A 20,520-nucleotide genomic window follows, 5' to 3' on the forward strand; every position below is an offset into this window, starting at 1 on the left:
CTCTTCTCAAGCAAAATTAAGAAAAAATACCCTCTTCATTTACCAATCAGCATTCAATAATTTTGCCCTCTATTTTATTAACTTAGTAAAGCATCTGATCTGTTTACATATCTTCTATATTCGCAAGTTATGCGATTGGCCAGTTCGTCGTATCTTACTGAACGTGAATACCTTCAAAACTCGGACTGTTCATTTCGTTTTCGGCTTTGGTGATTTTCGTCTCTGCTCGTGTTAAAATAACGCCAACTACTGCGCTTGGTATATTTATGAACCCTCTGTTGCAACTTTTCGGCTCGCTTGTCCCAAAATTTTACTTCCAATTAACGAAAAAGAGGTAGAGAGATGTCCAAGAAATAGTTAGGCATTGTACAAATTGGCAGATGGCGTGACAGCTTCAGCTCAGCTCGGTGATTTGTACTCTGATAATACACGTTCTTTCGATCAATGACAGCGTGCGTTGTATCCGAACTTTATTTCGTCGCGTAGAATACACTGAATGCAAATATGCTTTCCAATTTGAGTTGCCATCGTTCTGGACTCACTAGCCTCGTGTTCATGTGGAAACACAATGGGGATTATTACATGTGTGACAAGCTAGTGAGTTCAGAACAATGGCAACTCAAATTGGACGCCATATTTGCATTTGGTGTATGCCTATTGTTCTCGGGACATTCACTTGCAGTCGCGAAAAAATTAGAGATCTGTAAAATTAGCGGCGAAAGGTATTCTGGAGAGCTTTGATCGGTCAAGGATTAAGCGCACATTCCTCCTCAGGGAGTATTGCTTGACCTCACTAACTTGTCAAGGCGTAGCTACGACACAATGCGCTAGTTTCTCTCCACCAGTCGGCAAGCAAAACAAACCATATGTGAAGCGCTGCGAACCGATTGATGTCAACTGAGAATATTCAGCAGACGCCCAAAAAGATCAGTAAACCTTCCACTACGGTGAATATCAGTTGTTGCAGGCTTTGCAGATCAGTTGAAGAAGTATCTTACCCGAAGAACATATATGCGGAGATTGCGCATTGCTCGCCGCTGCTGGTCACGAGGACATTATGGCCGGCCTTTGAGACGAAAAAATTTTTGCCACAGCTACTATGTAAGATCTTTCGAAAGACGTTCTTTTCGAAACAGTGAAGCAGTATACATAGATATCACCATCTGTGCCACGCACAAGAGTACAAGGGAATTTGAGAGAAGAAACTGAGGTGGTTTAAATTTCGTTTCAGTACTAACACAAAGGCAGTCTTTGCCAGGAAAAGAGGTAAACAACTGTTTGTTCGATAGTGTTTTGCCAGATTTGTTTTTAGTTACGTCTTGACGGTCCCAGATACTTTTTTACCGCTTCCGAGTTGCGAGTATTTTTACGAAAGGTGATAAATGCATTTCAGAATGAGCTACCTTTGATTGAGTCAGCCGCTGTCGGAAATGTTTGGGAAGATGTCCAAGACCAAGAAAATTCGTACACACATTTCGTTCAGCCGAAGAGAAAAAAAAAATGCGCCAGCGATCGTGTGTACTTGTTCGCTTTCCTTTGTTTACATAACTTAACGTGCCAGTGTTCATTCCGGATCACAAATAAACCAACGGCTGCCGGTTCTCCTTCTTATTTTGTCTTTAACAAAGGCGTTGAAAGGCAAAACAACAATAATAACTGGATTGAGGTCACAATAGCTACTCCGAGATATAGCGACTTGAAGGCCGCTGTAAAATATGCCGACCTGAACAACGATAACGTCGATTTGAAGATGTCAAAGGAAATGAGGCAAAATTAGAGCAATCAAAAGACTCGTCCCCAAGGAATATTTTAGCTCTGTAAACACATGACCAGCCCTAACAAGGGTTTCCCTTCTCTCACTCTATCACTCCAGGGGGGGGGGGGGGGGGAATGAGAGACACTGAGAAAACTCAGCGTTATTTTCAGCCATAGGGCATTGCGTTTGGGAATTAAGAACGAGTCTCTGTCAGAATCAAACAACTTAAGAAATGAATCAAACCACTTGGGAAATGAACATTTTCAACTCCCTTCGAATTTTGCATGCAGTTAGGTACCGGGGGGGGGGATGCACAAAAATGTCCTTTTTAAAGGTTACAACACTTTTGTTGCAATGATAACAATGGATGATTGATTGATTGATTGATGAAGGACTTACAAACAAAAATTTCTGTAAATTTCAACGACGACTCCAAGAAAGCTTTAATTCGGGCTGGTGCAATAGGACATATTTGGTGGAAGGAAAATAGTGTACAATTAGTAAAAAAAAAAAAATAGTTGGACAGTGTTTGAATCAGCGCACATCACTCGATATTGTTGTCATTCGATCTTGCCGCTTTTGTCTTGGTACAGTCTAATAATGTTATTACAGAATTGAAAGTTAATTTCTCACAATCCAAATAAATTTCACCAGTTGAATTTCTACAAATGACCTTTGTTTCGCTAAAATACCTCCGAAAATATTAAAATGCTTCCTATGCTTACAAAAATTTGAAAACTTTCCGTACAGATTATCAGATCGCATCGCAGTAGTAGGCCAACTCTGGCCACAAAAATCACGTTTCCTCCGTCTTAAGTAAAATAGGTACATGGGTAGTTCTGAATACCGCAACACCGCAAAAAAAAAAAAAACAAACAAAAAAAAAACAAAAAAAAACAAAAAAAATAGAAAAAACACCGCATCACCGCAAGAAATATTATTGAGACGTATTTAACGAAGGAAAAGCTTTAATACTATTTCGATTCACGAGCACATGGTAACGCTTGAGAAAACTTTGAGGTATCAGTTAAAAAAAGGTTAAATCAATCTTGCAGCTGCGTCAAATAATAATACTGCAATGTGTATACCCTGTAGAGCAATGCTTAAAAGCCTAGCCATAAATTTAGTCATTTTCCAGTTTTAGCCCTCTCACTCACAAATTTCGTCTTACATGATGAGGCCAAAACTCCTTTCAAAATGAAGTAGTCTGCATATCTTGAGGTCACTATACTTTTTATGTGGTTTTTCCCAACCTGTGTGTCGACAAAATGAGTTTTTGGGAGAGATCCACAACTAAATTGCATTTTCAAAATGGCTACTCCCTGCTCTATGTCAAAAGTACTCTTGAGGATTTAATTTCTTTTGAAAATGTTCTCTAACTGCCATGCAAGAAATTACATTTATACCAAACGTTCCAACTGGCTGTGGCAACTCCTCCATCCTCAAATATGAATGACCTTTCATATGACATTCCATCTGGATAGGATTGCTTGAAATAGTCAGGCATGCCTGTCTATTTCAGGATTGCCTGTCTATTTCAGGATTGCTTGAAATAGTCAGATGCTTCACTAAGTACATGGAGGGTACTTAGTGAAGCATCTGTTTCCATATTGAAACGCTGTCGAAGAATATTGAAACTGGTATCTAGTAGGCACAAGTTTGAATCCTGTCGAAGCCTAAATTTTCGAAGCCTTTTTTCTGTAATTGCTAAAATTGCAGCTCACCTGCCAGGATCACTGCTATACTTGATTTTAGTGTCAGTCATCACGTTTGCAGAGCATGTTTGAAGTGTGGCATAGCAGTTTGCGTTTGGACGATTTTATGTCATTTCTTGTTAGCAGGGTAGATTCAGTTTCAACTGTCTTTGCTTAGTTAATTACAATATCTCACTTACTTGCTTTGAATGAGACATTTTGAAGATAAATGGCTTGATTTTCAAAACTTGATTAGGAGTTGAGATAATCTGTTTTAGTTCACTCCGTCGCCGACCAAGCTAAACTGACTGCAGTGTTAGGGTGGATTGATGTTAAAGCTAATTAGAACAAACAGAGATTCATTGATGATGATGATCCCACGTCAACAATCATGTGATTTTTAATGATGATCCCACGTGAACCATCATGTTATTTTTAATGATAATGATCCCAAGTGAACCATCCTGTAAAATTTAGCAATTGGTTCATGCTTAACGCGCGTGCATTGTTGAAGTTTTTCTAAGCTAAGAGCTCCAAAGCCAAATAGTCTAGTGCATTTATCGTTTTTTCGAATCGACTCTCATTTAGGATACTCATTTATCATTTGGGCGCCAAAACGTCTGTCAATTGGAATGGAACAGAAAAAGAAATTTGAAAGTTTAGACACCTCGCGGCTAAACTCTACGGGAACTTTGCAGCAAAGTAAAACTGCAGGTGTCATCTTGTATAGACACGGCCATCGTAGTGGCTTTTAAGAAAGTAGACAGGATTTGCACGCGCGTACTGCGTTGTGACGCGGCAAAAACTTATTTCCTGCGGTGTTACTGAATTAAGATGAATTATCATATAATCATGGAAGATAAACATAGCTTTCGAGTGCATGCTTTGACCTCTTCACTAATTTTGTAACATTTGACTACTAATTATATTAGAGGCACTTTAAAACCTTCTAAAATAACAGTAATCTTTCGATTCCTTGTCGTTGGATATGAGACTGTTAGGAAGTGGTGTTATGATGTTCCGTAGATCAGAGGCTTGTTTTTGGAATGATTATTTGTTTTTCATGAATTTGCCGTTTAAGTTTCCGACAGACGTAACTGATAACATAACCAGTGTGAACTGTATGTTTTCTTGAATTTTGTATTCGAGTGTTGGATCCACCATCACTGTCTGCATGCAATCTTCAATCTTTAATTTTAGAAATAGGCTATTTAAACTTATCTATGAACGCATTACAAGTACTTTAGCACCAAGGCCCTCAGAACTTTATCAATAAATGCAGCTAAGCCTAGGATAGTTTTTCTAAACTCTAACTCTCGATAAGGCAAACATTCTCAAAAGTAGCTTTGACAGGCCACAACCCTCTGGAGTGAGCTGGCGCTTTTTTCCTTTATTTCAAAATTTTGAGTCTATTCTTCATCAGTTAATTTCAAGTCTGTGTTACGCTGGACAGTTAAAAAAAAAAAAACGATTATATGGAATCGGTAGATATTAAAACGTGATACGTTTCGCATAATGATTTTTGCCACGTGCAATTAAGACCGTGACTTCAGATTGTAGCAACAGTCTCTGTGTTGTAAAAATGAGACGGTGGAAAGGAGAATTTTAAAGAAGCATACTTTATGTAATTATTGTTGGTGCCCAGAGATTAGGGTAACCATGAGGCTTTTAAACTAGTTTCTTTAAATTATTATTATTATTATTATTATTATTATTATTATTATTATTATATTACTAGGATTTTTTAATCAGCATTTAAAAAAATTAATAAAAAAATTCTTTCAACAAATGATGAGTATTCTAGAAAAAGGGACAAAACATAGCACTCACGCAATACGTTTACCTACAAAACACGTTTACTAAATTATCTGGAGCTGTTTGAGCCGAACTGAAACAATATTATATTATCATGATATTACCGTGATTTTTCAATCAGCATTTAAAAAAAAAAGAGTAAAAAAAAAAATTCTTTCAACAAATGATGAGTATTCTAGAAAAAGGGACAAAAACATAGCACTCAAGCAATACGTTTACCTGCAAAAAACTTTTACTTATTCATCTGGAACTGTTTGAGCCGAACTGAAACAATGTCAGATAATCAAATTTTTCTTTTATAAACGTCCTCAAAACTGTTTAATAACTTATCCCATGGAGGGTTCCAAAATGTTTTGATTGCTTGCTTATTTACCTGTCTGTGGCAACAAGCGTCTTTCTTCCAGAGCGCTCCAGTGTAGTAGTGGCGGCTAAATATAGAGAACCCCTCCGACCCCTTGACCGGGCTTTGTAAGGATCAGTTTTTGCGCTTTGTCTCTTTGCATTAAATTCTTGTCGGTCGGCTTTTACACGGCGGTGGGTGGTAAGGGGGTGTGGCTTAGACCAACTAGCAATGATTATTCACACAATCGAGTGTCTGCGTATTTTTCTTCTTTTTAAATCCTATCCTCCTTTATTGTTCAATGTAGAAAGATAGGTTCCTTCTGGTTATTCTGGCTATCAAGTCTGGTTTTTGCGAGGCAAACTATGTCGGGTATACGTTCCGACACCTTTATCAGCGCGTTGAGGAACACAAAGGGTCGTCTTCAAACGGTAATCACCTTGAAGAGCAACATGTAACAGTCTCAAGTGACACACATCGTGGTTTTAAGATCTTGAGAAAGTGCCAGAGTAAATTTGATTGCCTGATCTATGAAATACCCATCACAGAGGAGCAAAAGCTAACTTCCCCGCATTGTCCACACAAGCTCCAAATGGAACATGGCAGGTGGAACAAACGATCGCAAGCTATTTAACGTTAACTCAATCTGATAAGACGCCTGCACTGCATGCTAGAAACTGTCTGAATTACCTAACAAATATTATTAACTGAGTTGAGTTTGAAGTCATAAACCGACATTTACCGACAAGGAACAAAAATTGAAAATTATAATCGACTACCGACAACGTAACGAAATTCTAACCGACAATCGACAGATGGACCCCCTTCCCAATTCAGACCCTCATATTACCAAGAGGTATAATTCTTCTGCCTGCACAATTATCAAGGTTTTATCTCCGAGAGTTCATAAAAACCCGCTGATTAGCGAGCCAGCGCAAAACATCATGATTTTAGCTTTTGGACAAGGTTGGTCGAATTTTCTTCGAAAACCACCGGTCTTAAAACATGTTGAATAAGACCTCTGTTGTAGATAACCACCAAGGTTGAATAGCCTAGTTATTTTAGTCAAGTTGGTGAAAAAAATCTAAACTTTATATTTCTAAATATCTCAGGAAATATTAGTATCAAATTCCACGGCTCGGCCGTTCCAAATTGAAGTAGCCCTTCTCAATTGACTCTGGCGCCTAGTTCTTCGCGAAAATAATTCATCTCTGTGGGTTGCCCTTAAGGGCCAGCTTCAGATAAATTCAAATGCATATAATTATATTTGAATAGAAGCCGTCTGATGAAAGCAAATTGATTAAAAACAAATGATCATTCCAAAAACAAGCTTCTGATCGACGGAACGGGCCACCGAACCAACTAATTGCAAAGGCTAGAACCAAACAGTCTCACGTCCAACGACAAGGACGCTAATGATTTTGTGAATTTTCACCGAAGAGAGATTCTAAACCTGAACCGTTTTGAAGTGTAAGCCGTTTGTCATTCACCCTGACGCTCAAAGCGCCATCTTCAGAATGACCCTTATTAGCACGTGTTTAATTTGTCAGTTTTGACCCACATCCAACGTATGTTAAAGTAGAGTAGTTGTTGAATCATTAGCCTTTATGTTTTTTTTTTTAAGGAAACAAGCGCAATTTAAGTTCTTCTAAATCGAAGCTTACATATAAACGTTAATTGTTGCAAAAAAGGTCGAATTTTTTGGTCGAAAAGCCGAGCAAATAGTTTGTCTGTCAATGTTACTATGCATTTGATCTGTAACTGCCGCTAAATTACAACCGATACATGAATATACATTAGCGTACTGAGCCATTCTGGAACTTAAAAAATAAAATGGCAATCTAATACTCTGTCTTGAAAAAAATGGATATGAAGTTTGTAAAGGTGACAGAATAAGCTCTTGAGTCAACGACACTACAATTCTACAAAGCGACACGAACTGTGGCCGTAGACCGGAAACCGAACTTTCAGACTTCAAGCAGGGCCTTGCGACAATTTGACGATTCCATTGCCCAGTAAATCAGTATTACATTTAAGTAACAACGTCTTCAAAAAGTACTGTTTAACAGAAGATTTTTTTGTCAAATCGTGGTGCTTTCAGAATTTTCAACTACGCAATTTCTTGCCCTGAACTCAACTATACAACGATCTAAGCATGATGAATTTCACCGCGTGGGCTATGTACACGTAAGAAATTCGTACGTTTTTTGCTTATGACAGATAATCAAGAACTGTTTAGAATAAAACTGTCGTCCCGAAATATCTCTTGGTCATTTTCGTCTTGCTTCCTATTAATAGAAACCATGACAAACTTGTGATCTCTTCACACACAGACATATTTGCATAATTCACTTTAAAGTTTGATCCGCGTGCCTATTTGCACACATGCGAAAATATTTAGCGATTTTTATCTTTCATCTCAATTTTTGAGTAAAATATCAATCGCAGGACAAATAATCGACGCAATGCAATAGAAAAACTCCTTTGGGGGGCAAATATTTCGTCTGCGGAGCAAATAATCGCAGCAATGCGACACAAAACCTGCAGGAGCCATTAGAAACTGCGATCACGATCGCCGATCGCTGACGGGAAGTACGAAAATTGGACGATATAGGAGAAGACCGAACTGAATTCCAAGCATTGTAGAAGGTTTCTGTTGTTACAGACATACAGACGGACTTACACTCTGGATAGCGTAGTATCTACGACTTCACAGGAGCAGAGTTAGTAGAGGGGACATGAGTCCGTAGATACAAAAAGGAGTTAAGATCGGGGAATATCTGATCAAAATCGTCAGAGTTCGTTGTGGGTTCGTATTCTATTGTTCCCCTCACTCACTCAACAGGACGGCATAGTAGCTTACGCCTCTTTGAGAAGTAGTAAGCTACAAAAATGAAAACAACGAACTTCGATTGACGCGTAAAGCTAGGCCAGCCAAAGTAGTTTGATGCTGTTACCCAGTAAGCGAGGTTTTGCATTTTTCATTCAACATATAGCGAAAAAAAAGGAATTAAAGCATACTTTAGATGAATAAATGATGACTATTACCGAGAAAGGTACAAAGCCATTTTGCTTACGTAATGCATTTACTTACATAACACGTTTGCTTATGTAATCCTCAGGAATAGTTTGAGCGGAACGAAAACGTTGTGACAATTAAGCAAGTCATCACGATTTTCAATTTTTGTGTTAGTTTTGAGTTTCTGAGTCGCCATTCTCGAGGTTCTAAGTTTTTTTTTCTGAGTTTACCGTTTTATCGTTTCACCTTTGAACCATAAGGGAGGATAGAGTTTACAGAGAAGAAGAATACGCAGACACTCGATCGTGTTGATAATCATTGCTAGTTGGTCTGAGCCACACCCCCCTACCGCCCACCGCCGGGAAAAAGCCGACCGACAAAAATTTAATGCAAAAACACAAAAGGCAAAAACTGATCCTTACGAAGCCCGGTCAAGTGGTCGTAGGGGTTCTCTATATTTAGCCGCCACTACTACACTGGACCGCTCTAGAAGAATGACAATTATTGCCACACAAAGGAAAATAAGTAAGCAATCGAAACACTTTGGAGCCCTCCTAGGGTATGGATAAATTATTAAATAGTTTTTAGGACGTTTACAAAAGAAAAATTTAATTATCTGACATTGTTTCAGTTCGGCTCAAACAGTTCCAGGTTTGCGGGAAGCAATCTTGAGAACGTTCAGTTTTGTCTAAATGAAGACCTAGAAAACGTCTTCAACTGGCTACAAGCGAACAAACTCACGTTGAACATGACTAAAACCGAATTCATGCTAATAGGGTCGAGGCAGAGACTGAATACTCTCACAGCTTCACCAACAATTAGAATGAACAATACTCAAGTGAGCCAGGTTTCAGCTACAAAATCGCTTGGTGTAATAATAGACGATAAACTCGATTGGCATAGTCACATCGAAAAACTAACGAAAAAGATCGCCTCTGGTATCGGGGCCCTAAAGCGAATTAGGCACCTGATCCCAGCATCAACCTTACATCTCATCTACCAAGCTTTAGTAAAACCTCACTTTGATTACTGTGACATTGTTTGGGGTAGCTGTGGGAAAACGCTACGAGACAAACTGCAGAAATTGCAGAATAGAGCAGCCCGTGTGTTGGCATTCTCTAACTATGATGCTGATGCAACTGAGCTACTCGAGTTTTTAGGGTGGAAAAATCTTGCACGCCAGCAGGAAATCCATAAAGCCACCATGATGTTTAGATGTCTGCACGGGCTAGCTCCAAGGTATCTATATTCAAAGTTTACGTGGCGTGACTCTGCTTATGACCTCAGGGACTCTGAAAATAAGCTTAATGTTCCACTACCGCGCACTAATTATTACAGAAAAAGCTTTAGCTACAATGGCGCCACATTATGGAACAGTTTACCACGCGATATAAGGAACACAGAGTCTCTGGGGTTATTTAAACGTAAGATCAATGACATTTTTTAAGTCTAACGCACGGCATTCACGGAAAACAGCTTTAGTGTTATAGTATGTAGTTTTAATTTTAAATATCTTAGCGTATGTGCTATGTATTTTTAGAGGCTGATGAATTGATCGTGTCTAAATAAAGATTACAATACAATACAATAGGTGATTAAGTAAACGTGTTTTGTACGTAAACGTATTGCGTGAGTGCTATGTTTATGTCCCTTTCTCTAGAGTATTCATAATTTGTTGAAATAATTTTTTTGAGTCTTTTTTTTTAATGCAGATTGAAAAATCACAGTAAAATAATAATAATAATAATCTAAAGAAACTATTTCAAAAGCCTCTTCGTTACCCTAATCTCTAGGCACCAACAATGATTACGTAAAGTATTTTTCTTTTAATTTCTTCCTTCCATCGTCTCATTTTTACAACATAGAGACTGTTGCTGTCACGATCTGAATTGCACGTGGCAAAAATCATTATGCCAAACGTATCAAGTTTTAGTAACTACCACTGAATTTGCAGATGATCCTTTTTTTTTTTTAACTATCCAGCGTAACCCAAACTTGAAATTAACTGATGAAGAATAGACGCAAAATTTTGAAATTCCAAAAAAACATACAGTTCACGCAGGTTATGTTATCAGTTAACACAAATGATCATTCCAAAAACAAGCCTCTGATCGACGGAACGGGTCACTAACCAACTAATTGCAAAGGCTAGAACCGAACAGTCTCACGTCCAACCACAAGGACGCGAATGATTTTGGGAATTTTCATCCAACCATAGTTAGTAGATCGTCGAACAGAGATTCTAAAGCTGAATTTTGGGGCGTAAGCCCTTCGTCATTCACCTTGACGCTCAAAACGCCATCATTAGAATTACATACACTAAAGTGACCAATTCACATTATCGAATCAGTCGATAAAACCAAATTGTTTGAATAGGTTATCAGTTATGTCTGTGTGCCATCTTTGAAAGTGCTTTTATCCTCTTTTTTATCTTTGCCAGAAGAAAAGCAGTAACTAATTTAATAATACAATGCTCAGACGGCAAGTTAATTACAAAAAGAAATTATTTTTTCCATAAGCGAGTTTTCCATCTTTCTTACAGTCTCATATCCAACGACAAGAAATCGAAATATTAGTTCTATTTTAGAAGGTTTGAAAGTGTATCCAAATATATTAATTAGTTGTCAAATTTTACGAAATCAAGGAAGAGGTCGAAGTATGCACTCGAAAGGTTAGGGTGTGTGCTTATCTTCCATGATTACATAATCATTCATCTTAAGGTAACACTGCAGGAAATAAGTTTTTGCCGCGTCACAACGCGGTACGCGCATGCAAATCCTATCTACTTTCTTAAAAGCTACTACGATGGCCGTGTCTATACAAGATGACACGTGCAATTTTACTCTGCTGCAAAGTTCTCGTGGAGTTTAGCCGCGAGGTTTCAAATCTTTCAAATTTCTTTTTCTGTTCCATTCCGATTGACATACGTTTTGGAGCCCAAATGATAAATAAGTATCCTAAATGAGAGTCGATTCGAAAAAACGATAAATGCATTAGACTATTTGGCTTTGGAGCTCTTAGCTTTGTAAAACTTCAACAATGCACGCGCGTTAAGAATGAACCAATTGTTAAATTTCACATGATAGTTCACGTGGGATCATCATTAAAAATCACATGCTTGTTCACGTGGGATCATCATCATCAATGATTGTTTTTTTGTTCTATTTAGCTTCAAGCCATTTATCCTCAACATGTCTATTCAAAGCAAGTAAGTGAAATCTAGTAATTAACTAAGAAAGGACAGTCGCAACTGAATTTACCTTGCTAACAAGGAATAACATAAAATCGTCTTAACGCAAACCGCTATGCCACACCCAAAATATACTCTGCAAACGTTATGTCCTGACACTAACTATCAAGTAAAGCAGTGATCCTGGCAGGTGAGCTGCAATGTTAGCAATTAGAGAAAAGAGGCTTTGAAAAATTTAGGCTTCGACAGGATTCACACTTCTAAATACCAGTTGGGTGCTGCTACTAACTGACTAGGAGTCCGCACGTTGGGAGCGAGGCAAAGTTTTGACGGTTATCCTTTCCCGTGAAGTAATCTGACCTTATTCTTTAATGAAATGAATTCCATTTGACCAGCGGATGAAAATTAAATAAAGAAATGATCCTCGTAGGTGACTTTCAATTTTTCTGGGTGTTCTGACATGTTCTCAAGTAGGATTCGCAATTGCAAAGGGAAACGTTATTGGAGTAGATGCATGCCCCACATACCACAGACAGAAACATGCCATACGAAGAACTATTGATCCTATTGTTAAGCTTAACTAGTTAACCTGACTTCATGTGTCAGTCATGGGCTCAATTAATTCATTTTGCATGTCTTCGAGCTTCCAACTCACCTTGGAGCGAAATTCAGTCTAGTGTTTTTATCTGATGCAATAAACTTTTAGCGTTCAAGCATAAATTTTAAAAGACGGTCAAAGAGTAAGAAAATCAAATTCATAGCCAAACATGCACAAATGGTGTGAGGCGCTTCGTGATGTTTGATATGGCTCGAGGGGCTCAAGATACATCTTAATTGTAGAAAAAAAAAAAAAAAAAACTACAATTATTTGAAATAATGTGTAATAATACATGTAATCCGCTGGAAAATCAGTTAAGGTCTCAGAATTATTAATGTCAGTTATGTTTTTTTTTCCTTTTTCTTTTACTTATTCATGGTATCACAAACGAAATGAGGACGAAATACCATATGGAAGGCAATGTCAATGGCCACGAATTCACGATCGAAGGTGAAGGAATTGGAAACCCTTACGAGTAAGTGTCTCTTAATTTAAAAATAGAACATCTTAGATTATTTCATTACCATGCATTACAAACAAGAGAACATCAGGGGATAGAGAATTAGGATTATGCCCAAAGATTAATCGGAAGATTTTCAGTCATAAACCATGAGCTTTTTTCTATTCGGGTTTGCAAATTACCTATGGTCCATGACATCGACTTCTCCATCAACTTCCAGAATCAGGCGAGAAGCTCAGTCACAACTAAACCCATTTACCATTCTTTTTTCTTACATGAAAGGTTGTGGAGTATTGTCTTATTGAGTTCAAATTGTGATAATAAATATTTGGTTCCCTCTACTGAATTCTCGTGCATTTCCAGTTACACATGAGCCGTTTCTGAAAACAATTTCCAATACACTTTTCCTCTTTTCATGTTTAGGGGGACACAGATGAGCGAATTATGCATCATCAAGCCTAAGGGAAAACCCCTTCCATTCTCCTTTGACATACTGTCGACAGCGTTTCAAAATGGAAACAGATGCGTCACTAAGTATCCTCCAGGCATGCCTGACTATTTCAAGCAGTCCTATCCAGATGGAATGTCATGTGAAAGGTCATTCATATTTGAGGATGGAGGAGTTGCCACAGCCAGTTGGAACGTTCGGTATAAATGTAATTTCTCGCATGGCAGTTAGAGAACATTTTTAAAAGAAATTAAATCTTCAAGAATATTTTTGACATAGAGCAGGGAGTGGCCGTTTTGAAGATGCAATTTAGTTGTGATTTTCTTCCAAAAGCTCATTTTGTTGACACACAGGTTGGGAAAAACCACATAAAAAATATTATAACCCGAGGATATGCAGCCTGCTTCAGTTTGAAATGAGTTTTGGCCTCATCATGTAAGACGCCATTTGTGAGTAAGAGGGCTAAAACTGGAAAATGACTAAATTTATGACTAGGCTTTTAAGCATTGCTCTACTGGATATACACTTTGCAGTATTATTATTTGAAGCAGCTGCAAGATTGATTTAACCTTTATTTTTAACTGATACTCCAAAGCTTTCTCAATTTTGCAGTCCTGAAGGAAATTGCTTCATCCACAATTCCATCTATCATGGCGTAAACTTTCCCGCTGATGGACCCATAATGAAAAAGAAGTCAATTGGCTGGGATAAGTCGTTCGAAAAAATGACTGTGTCTAAAGAGCTGTTGAGAGGTGATGTGACTCAGTTTCTTCTGCTCGAAGGTGGTCGTTACCACAGATGCCAGTTTCACTCTACTTACAAGTAACATTTTCGTGTCTGCATCAGCTCTGACGATTGTGAAACGTCCTCTTTGAATATACGGCTCTCTTCTGTTTTGTGTTTCCCCAAATTAAAGAAGTTAAAGAGAACCCAGGGATGAAGAGGGCTTCAACAGAACAGCAGAGTAACAATTCATCTTAAAAAAAATATTCGGTATCGCATGAGTGAACTCTACAAGTAAGGGCGATGGACAAAATAACCAGTTAATGATCAAAAGAATTGTTGAGTTAATTACTAAATTAAATTGCTATAAAATTACTAAATTCTGAGAAATCAAAGGCAAAGTGTTATTAGAGTTGTTCATAAAGCAAGTGTTGTCTATTTTTTCTTAGTTGTTTTTAACTGTTCTTTCGGTTTTTTTGTTTCTTTTACCTTTTTTTTTCTTTCTTTTAATTATTTTCTTTTTTGCACAGACCTGAGAAGCCGGACACACTGCCCCCGAATCATGTTATAGAACATCATATTGTGAGGACCGACCTTGGCCATAAGGAAAAAGGTTTTACGGTCAAGCTGGAAGAACATGCTGCAGCTCACGTTAACCCTTTGAAGGTTAAATAACTCTTTGTAAGATGGAAGCATTTTCATTACTTACAATTAATGCCCTGAATTCATTGTAACTCGAATCAGGTCAGTTGAATAATAAAAAGAAAATTGATATAATAAACGGTGTATTGTCATTATCTTATTTCCTGCGGCCAGAATTGCTCCCTGAGACTAAAAACTGGGAGCACATGTATTGCAGATTTGTTTGCAACTATTTTCCGTGACTGCCTACACATAGTTAGATGCCCACAACTCTTTTTCAATAAATCTCATCCTCTCTATCGGGTCATGTAATAGGAGAGTCAATTGGTTAGCTCCGGAAACTGAATGAACTGCCAGCCAGAAGAGCGAAGACTCTATTTAATTTATCGCTGAATGAAAGTAATGACACAGAGAAACTGAGAAGAAATTTTTTTAAAAAAGCAATCGAGAAAAAGGGTTATGCTAGCTGAAGGCTCAAATCGTAGATTGCTCCTGGAGGGGAGACTGATGTTTGCGGTGTTGCTTGTTGACCCTTTATTTAATGCGGTATGGAGGTGAAGAACAACTTACGTTGCGGTGTCGCAGTGATTCAAACCTTACAGTGTATGATGTTTGTAAGTTTAAAGCGACTGTGTTCGGTAAAATAAACCATTTTCGGTGTTGCAATTTATTCTTTAAACCTTTTGATAATCCGACTTAATCTTTGATCATTGGCTGATTGTCCCCAGGCTCTGCGTTCTTTTATATTTTACTTGACCTATATATGGAGCTCTACCGTACGCGCAATCGGCCAGCCAGATTGCCGGATTGCCGGATTGCCGGATTGCCAGATTGCCGGATTGCCGGATTGCCGGATTGCCGGATTGCCAGATTGCCAGATTGCCGGATTGTGTTGTGCGGGAGGTCGAGGGTTCGAGCCCCGGCCGGACCAATACTCATGGTCTTAAAATAACTGAGGAGAATTTGCTACCTTTCTATAACATCAATGAAATGGTTAGATATTCTAGTCTTCTCGGATAAGGACGAATAAATGGAGGTCCCGTCTCCTGCAGGATTAGGGGTAGGAGACGTTAATTTCCCACACACGAGATTACTGTGTGATGGATGTCCTCCCCTGGGGTGGGATGTGTGGGGGAAAAGGTGAGGTCGTTACATGGACTAAAGCGGCTGCCAGAGGCGCCTGATAATGCTGACGTCCGATCTCAACCTTAGTAACACTGTAGACCTTAGCAATTCAGCCTATGCTGCTATTAAGGTATCGAATCATTCACTTTCACTTTCACTTTCACTTTCACTTTCACTTTCACTTTCACTTTCACTTTCACTTTCACTTTCACTTTCACTTTCTAAAGATGAGTGAGACCAGACCAGGTAAATCCGGATGGTTTTTTTTTTTTTTATCGAGGTGTCGGTGTGTTGATAATATTTCTTGCGGTGGTGCGGTGTTTTTCCTATTCTGTTTGCGGTGTTGCCGTATTCAGAACTACCCATGTACCTCTTTTACTTGAGACGGAGGAAACGCGATTTTTGTGGCCAGATTTGGCCTACTAACGCGGTTGCGATCTGATAATCTGTACGGAAAGTTTTTAAAGTTTGTAAGTATAGGAAGCGTTTTAATATTTTCCGGAGTTCTTTTTCCAGCGAAACAACGGTCATTTGTAGAATTTCAACTGGTGAAATTTATTTCGATTGTTAGAACTTAACTTTAAATTCGGTAATAGCATTATTAGACAGTATCAAGACAAAGGCGGCAAGATCGAAAGACAACAGTATCGAGTGCTGCGCGCTGATTCAAACACCGTCCAGCTATCTATATATAATTTGGATATATCAACAAAGTTGAAATGGTAAATTGGCCACCGTAACGATTACAAAAGCTGACGTTTCAAGCGTTAGCCCTTCGTCGGAGCGAATGACGTATAGTCATTGGAAAATGAATATATAATTTTTATCGATACACTTCCTTAATTCAATTTATCAAAGTCCGTTCCTTCTCAGACTCTACCAAGCAGCCGGCTGTTATTCCAGAGTATTGCTAGAGCATCACAGAAGACCAACATTTCAATAGAATGAATGTATGAGAATCCCAAAAGTTCTCGAGATACTAACTGATTACAATCCAATAAAAGAATATCATAGAAGTGCGCTTGGTACATAGTATGCGGTAACAATCGAATGAAAGATTAATTCTAAAAGTGGTTCTTTATACTAACGAGACAATCCAAAGAAAGAGAATCCTAAAAGTGCGCGAGATGGGAACGTAAGAATCCTACATTTAAAAGATTTAAAAACAACATTACCAACAACGTTAGCATCACAAAATTTCTTTAACTTTAAAGAGGTGGTAAGTAGAGGTTTTGTCACGTTGTAATTATCATAGGAATTTAAAACAGAAACAAGGTATAATTGTTTCAGAATCGATTGCTTCCTTGACAAAAAAACTGATTAATACTGCAAATATTTAGATCAAGTTTTCAATAGAATGACGCTGGAAGTTCGTGTTGCAGAAAACTAATACCAATTTATAAGCTTCATAGAAAAATTGGTGAGAATAAGGGTGCATTTTAATGTTTAAATCAGCCAATTATGCCCAGCAGAGCCTGAGAGGTACTTTTTTCAGTTCTTTCCGTGACACTATAAAGGACAATAAACATCTCACAATCATTCCAAATTGGCCTCTCCCCGATGTGTGATCACAAACAAAACATTTCCTTGCAGACAATTCTAATAGGCTTGATAGGTGCATCATAGAAACTAAGCGAAGCAAAATCTCATTTTCGGAGAGAGAAATAAGACGAGGGAACCATGATATTTCTTTTGACTCCACAATTCTGTAAGCTCTACCGCGTTCCCACGTTTATTGTGTGTCTAATGTGTAATCGCTTCTTTATATATATAGGTAATATGAGAATCACTAATTTAATCAATCAACTGTCACTGTATCGCCTCCCGGTTAGCTCAATGGATAGAGAGCTGGACTGTTGTGCGGGAGGTCGAGGGTTCGAGCCCCGGCCGGACCAACACTCAAGGTCTTAAAATAATTGAGAAGAATATGCTTCCTTTCTATAACATCAAGAAATGGTTAGATATTCTAGTCTTCTCGGATAGGGACGAATAAATGGAGGTCCCGTCTCCTACAGGGTTAGGGGTAGGAGACGTTAATTTCCCACGCACGAGATTACTGTGTGATGGATGTCCTCCCCCTGGGGTGGGATGGGCGAGTTAGGATTGATTGTAGAGCGCTGTTGATCTGTCATTGTAAATAGCGCTCTATAAGTGATAAATTGTAAATTGTAATTGTACAAGCAAAACGAAATATCTGGTTTCACAGGTAAAGAAATTGTTCTCGCGTGGGGGCGTCTCCATGTTTCCGACACAATTCCCTTGTTTGCACTAAGCGATTTACTTTCCTAGACCTTAGACATCAATCAAATGAAGCTTTCTCAACCGAAAAAGGTGTTACCCTGGCCAAAGCAGAGAAACATTTTTCAGTTCTTATGTCTAATCCAAGTGCGTTATGGAAAACTCTTAACAACATAACATCTCGCAAAGAAAGAACTCCCATCTCTTGCATTGAAGCCGACGGTGTTCAATACTGTAGCAACAAGTCTGTAGTAAAGATTCTCAATCATGCATGACCATTTTACAACGACTGGAACTAAACTAGCGCAGAAGCTCGAGTCTTACAGGTCCTAAATTTTCTCGACACTTACGATAAACTCAAGTCTACCCTATGAATTTACTTCCAGCCAATTACGGAAGACTTCGTTATTCGTCAGCTACAACAGCTCAAAACCACTAAAGCTATCGGTCTCAATAACATCAGTCCTTGTCTGCTAAAAGATTTAGTGACTGTCGGTAATCGGTTAAAATTTTCGATCTTTGTCGGTAGTCGGTAGTATTTTTCGCCCTTTGTCGCTAGTCGGTCCAATCCATTTAAATCCTTTTTTATGTCACCTCCTTCAGTCATAATTCTCTTTGCCAAAATTTCATCCTCTCTCGCTTCTTCTCGTGATTTACGTTTTTTCCTCACTTCCCTCTTGTCGCCTTTCTTTTCGGAAACGTTCATCACCTTCTGCTTGCTCGTACATGTATCACCTGCATCTGTCGCCTTAAGGTGGCTCGTAGCAGTTTCCTCGCGCGGGGAACAGGTCACTCTTGCGTGACGCGCGCGAGAGAAACGTGCGAAAGAAGCGCGAGATCAAAAGATGAAAATTCAAAACAAAGATGGCGGCGCGTGGAATTTTTTCTACTTTTGTGAGAAGTTTACCTAAGAGCTTGTATTTGATGTGTTGAGCGGCCACTATGAATGCAGGAGATAGAAACTAAGATAACGAAGACGATTTTCGGAGAAGTAAAGGTTGCTTAACTTCACATTTAAAAGAAATATTCAACCGATATGAAATCTTGCGACGGCGAAAAAAAGAACTCAAGTGAAAGATAATCTACCTGAAGTAGAAGAAGACTTTGAAACTTCAAGGAAAATAATATGATACAGCCAGAAGTCATGTGTAGGATTTTTAAGATGAGCTCGGGAGGCTGTCTTTGACGGCTGTTTAATGATTTTCTTAGCAGTAAACGTCTGTAAACATCAGATCGTAGCTGCTCGCGCGAGCACACGCAATTGTCAGCGGTAGCTAAAACAGATCACGAGCAAATGTCGATCCTATAGAATCCAGATTTTTAAAACGCGCGTGGAAATTGCTAAACTCACGAAAGCTATTGCGTGAAAACAAGTCCGGTGACCCCTTTTTTTTATTGTTCCAATATGATAATAACGTCGAAAGGAATCATCAGAAAAAAAAAATAGAAAATTCTACGGAAGAAAATTTGTGATGTGTGAAAATTGTCCTTTTTGTAGATTTTCTGAAATTCCGCTCCGTAGAATTTTTTAAAAATCTTTGTGCATTTTCCTTTTCAAGTGCCAAAAGCAATCACTGAAAAAAAATCAGGGGGTCACCGGGTTAGTTTTCGAATTCTTTAAGCCACAAGCTAAAAATTGCGTCTGAATAAGCCTATGAAAGCGTTGCCATGGAAACTGCTAGTGACGAAATGACACTTATTTTTGGATAACCAATGATTATGTAATTCAACCCCGTAAAAGTGTTCAACTGGCCTTGGTCAGTCTTTCTGTTGTATTCTTTCAAAGTTACAAACCATCAAAAAGATGAAAACCGGTACGAGCCACCTTAAGCGGCACAACGGGTTGACCGGTCCAGTTTGTAACTTGGTGATGATGATGATGATAAACTTTATTCATGTGTCAATGTATTTAGCTGACGCTAATTGGGGACACAACGTAAATGAATAACGTATTACGTCCTCCGGAACCGCCGCATTTTCTATGAAATTGACGAATTCAGATAATTTATTAACTTATGCAGACATCTACAGCGGTAATCATATAGACGCATTTTCCACACTCCTCATTTTCCACACTCCTCATTTTCCACACTCCTCATTTTCCACACTCCTCATTTTCCACACTCCTCATTTTCCACACTCCTCATTTTCCACACTCCTCATTTTCCACACTCCTCATTTTCCACACTCCTCATTTTCCACACTCCTCGTTTTCCACACTCCGCACTCCCCACTTTCCACACTTCTCATTTTCCACCTAACCGCTCACTACTAGAAAAGCGGACGTGATTCTTACGTTATACAGTGTTGCGCAACGTTTTATATTTATAGAGGTTTGTATGGGATGTTATCGGTTTGCCTTAAAAGAGCGATAAAAATGTCCCGTTTTGAAATAAAATGGACATACCTTACTGCCTTGTTTTTTACGTTGTTGATTACCAACGTCTCAGGCCATTTTGAAGAGTTTTCGGC

At 38.5% G+C, this 20,520-nt stretch overlaps 3 protein-coding genes across 3 annotated transcripts in view; 1 reads left to right on the plus strand and 2 right to left on the minus strand.

The window, feature by feature from the left end:
* LOC148741234 (GFP-like fluorescent chromoprotein amFP486) overlaps positions 1–20,520 on the minus strand; it is a 164,959-nt gene that overhangs the window by 60,646 nt on the left and 83,793 nt on the right. The gene's annotated exons all lie outside the window — the stretch shown is intronic.
* The window catches only part of LOC111344517 (GFP-like fluorescent chromoprotein amFP486), a 124,577-nt gene that overhangs the window by 60,062 nt on the left and 43,995 nt on the right, over positions 1–20,520 (minus strand). The gene's annotated exons all lie outside the window — the stretch shown is intronic.
* On the plus strand, positions 12,757–14,754 carry LOC148741241 (GFP-like fluorescent chromoprotein amFP486). The gene is made up of 4 exons (XM_088737160.1): positions 12,757–12,887; positions 13,296–13,520; positions 13,933–14,142; positions 14,574–14,754. Exons 1-4 carry the CDS (start codon positions 12,805–12,807, stop codon positions 14,716–14,718), a joined length of 663 nt encoding a protein of 220 aa, XP_088593286.1. The 5' UTR covers positions 12,757–12,804; the 3' UTR covers positions 14,719–14,754.

The sequence above is a fragment of the Stylophora pistillata genome, chromosome 1, assembly GCF_964205215.1.
Source record: "Stylophora pistillata chromosome 1, jaStyPist1.2, whole genome shotgun sequence".
Taxonomy (NCBI): Eukaryota; Metazoa; Cnidaria; class Anthozoa; order Scleractinia; family Pocilloporidae; genus Stylophora; species Stylophora pistillata.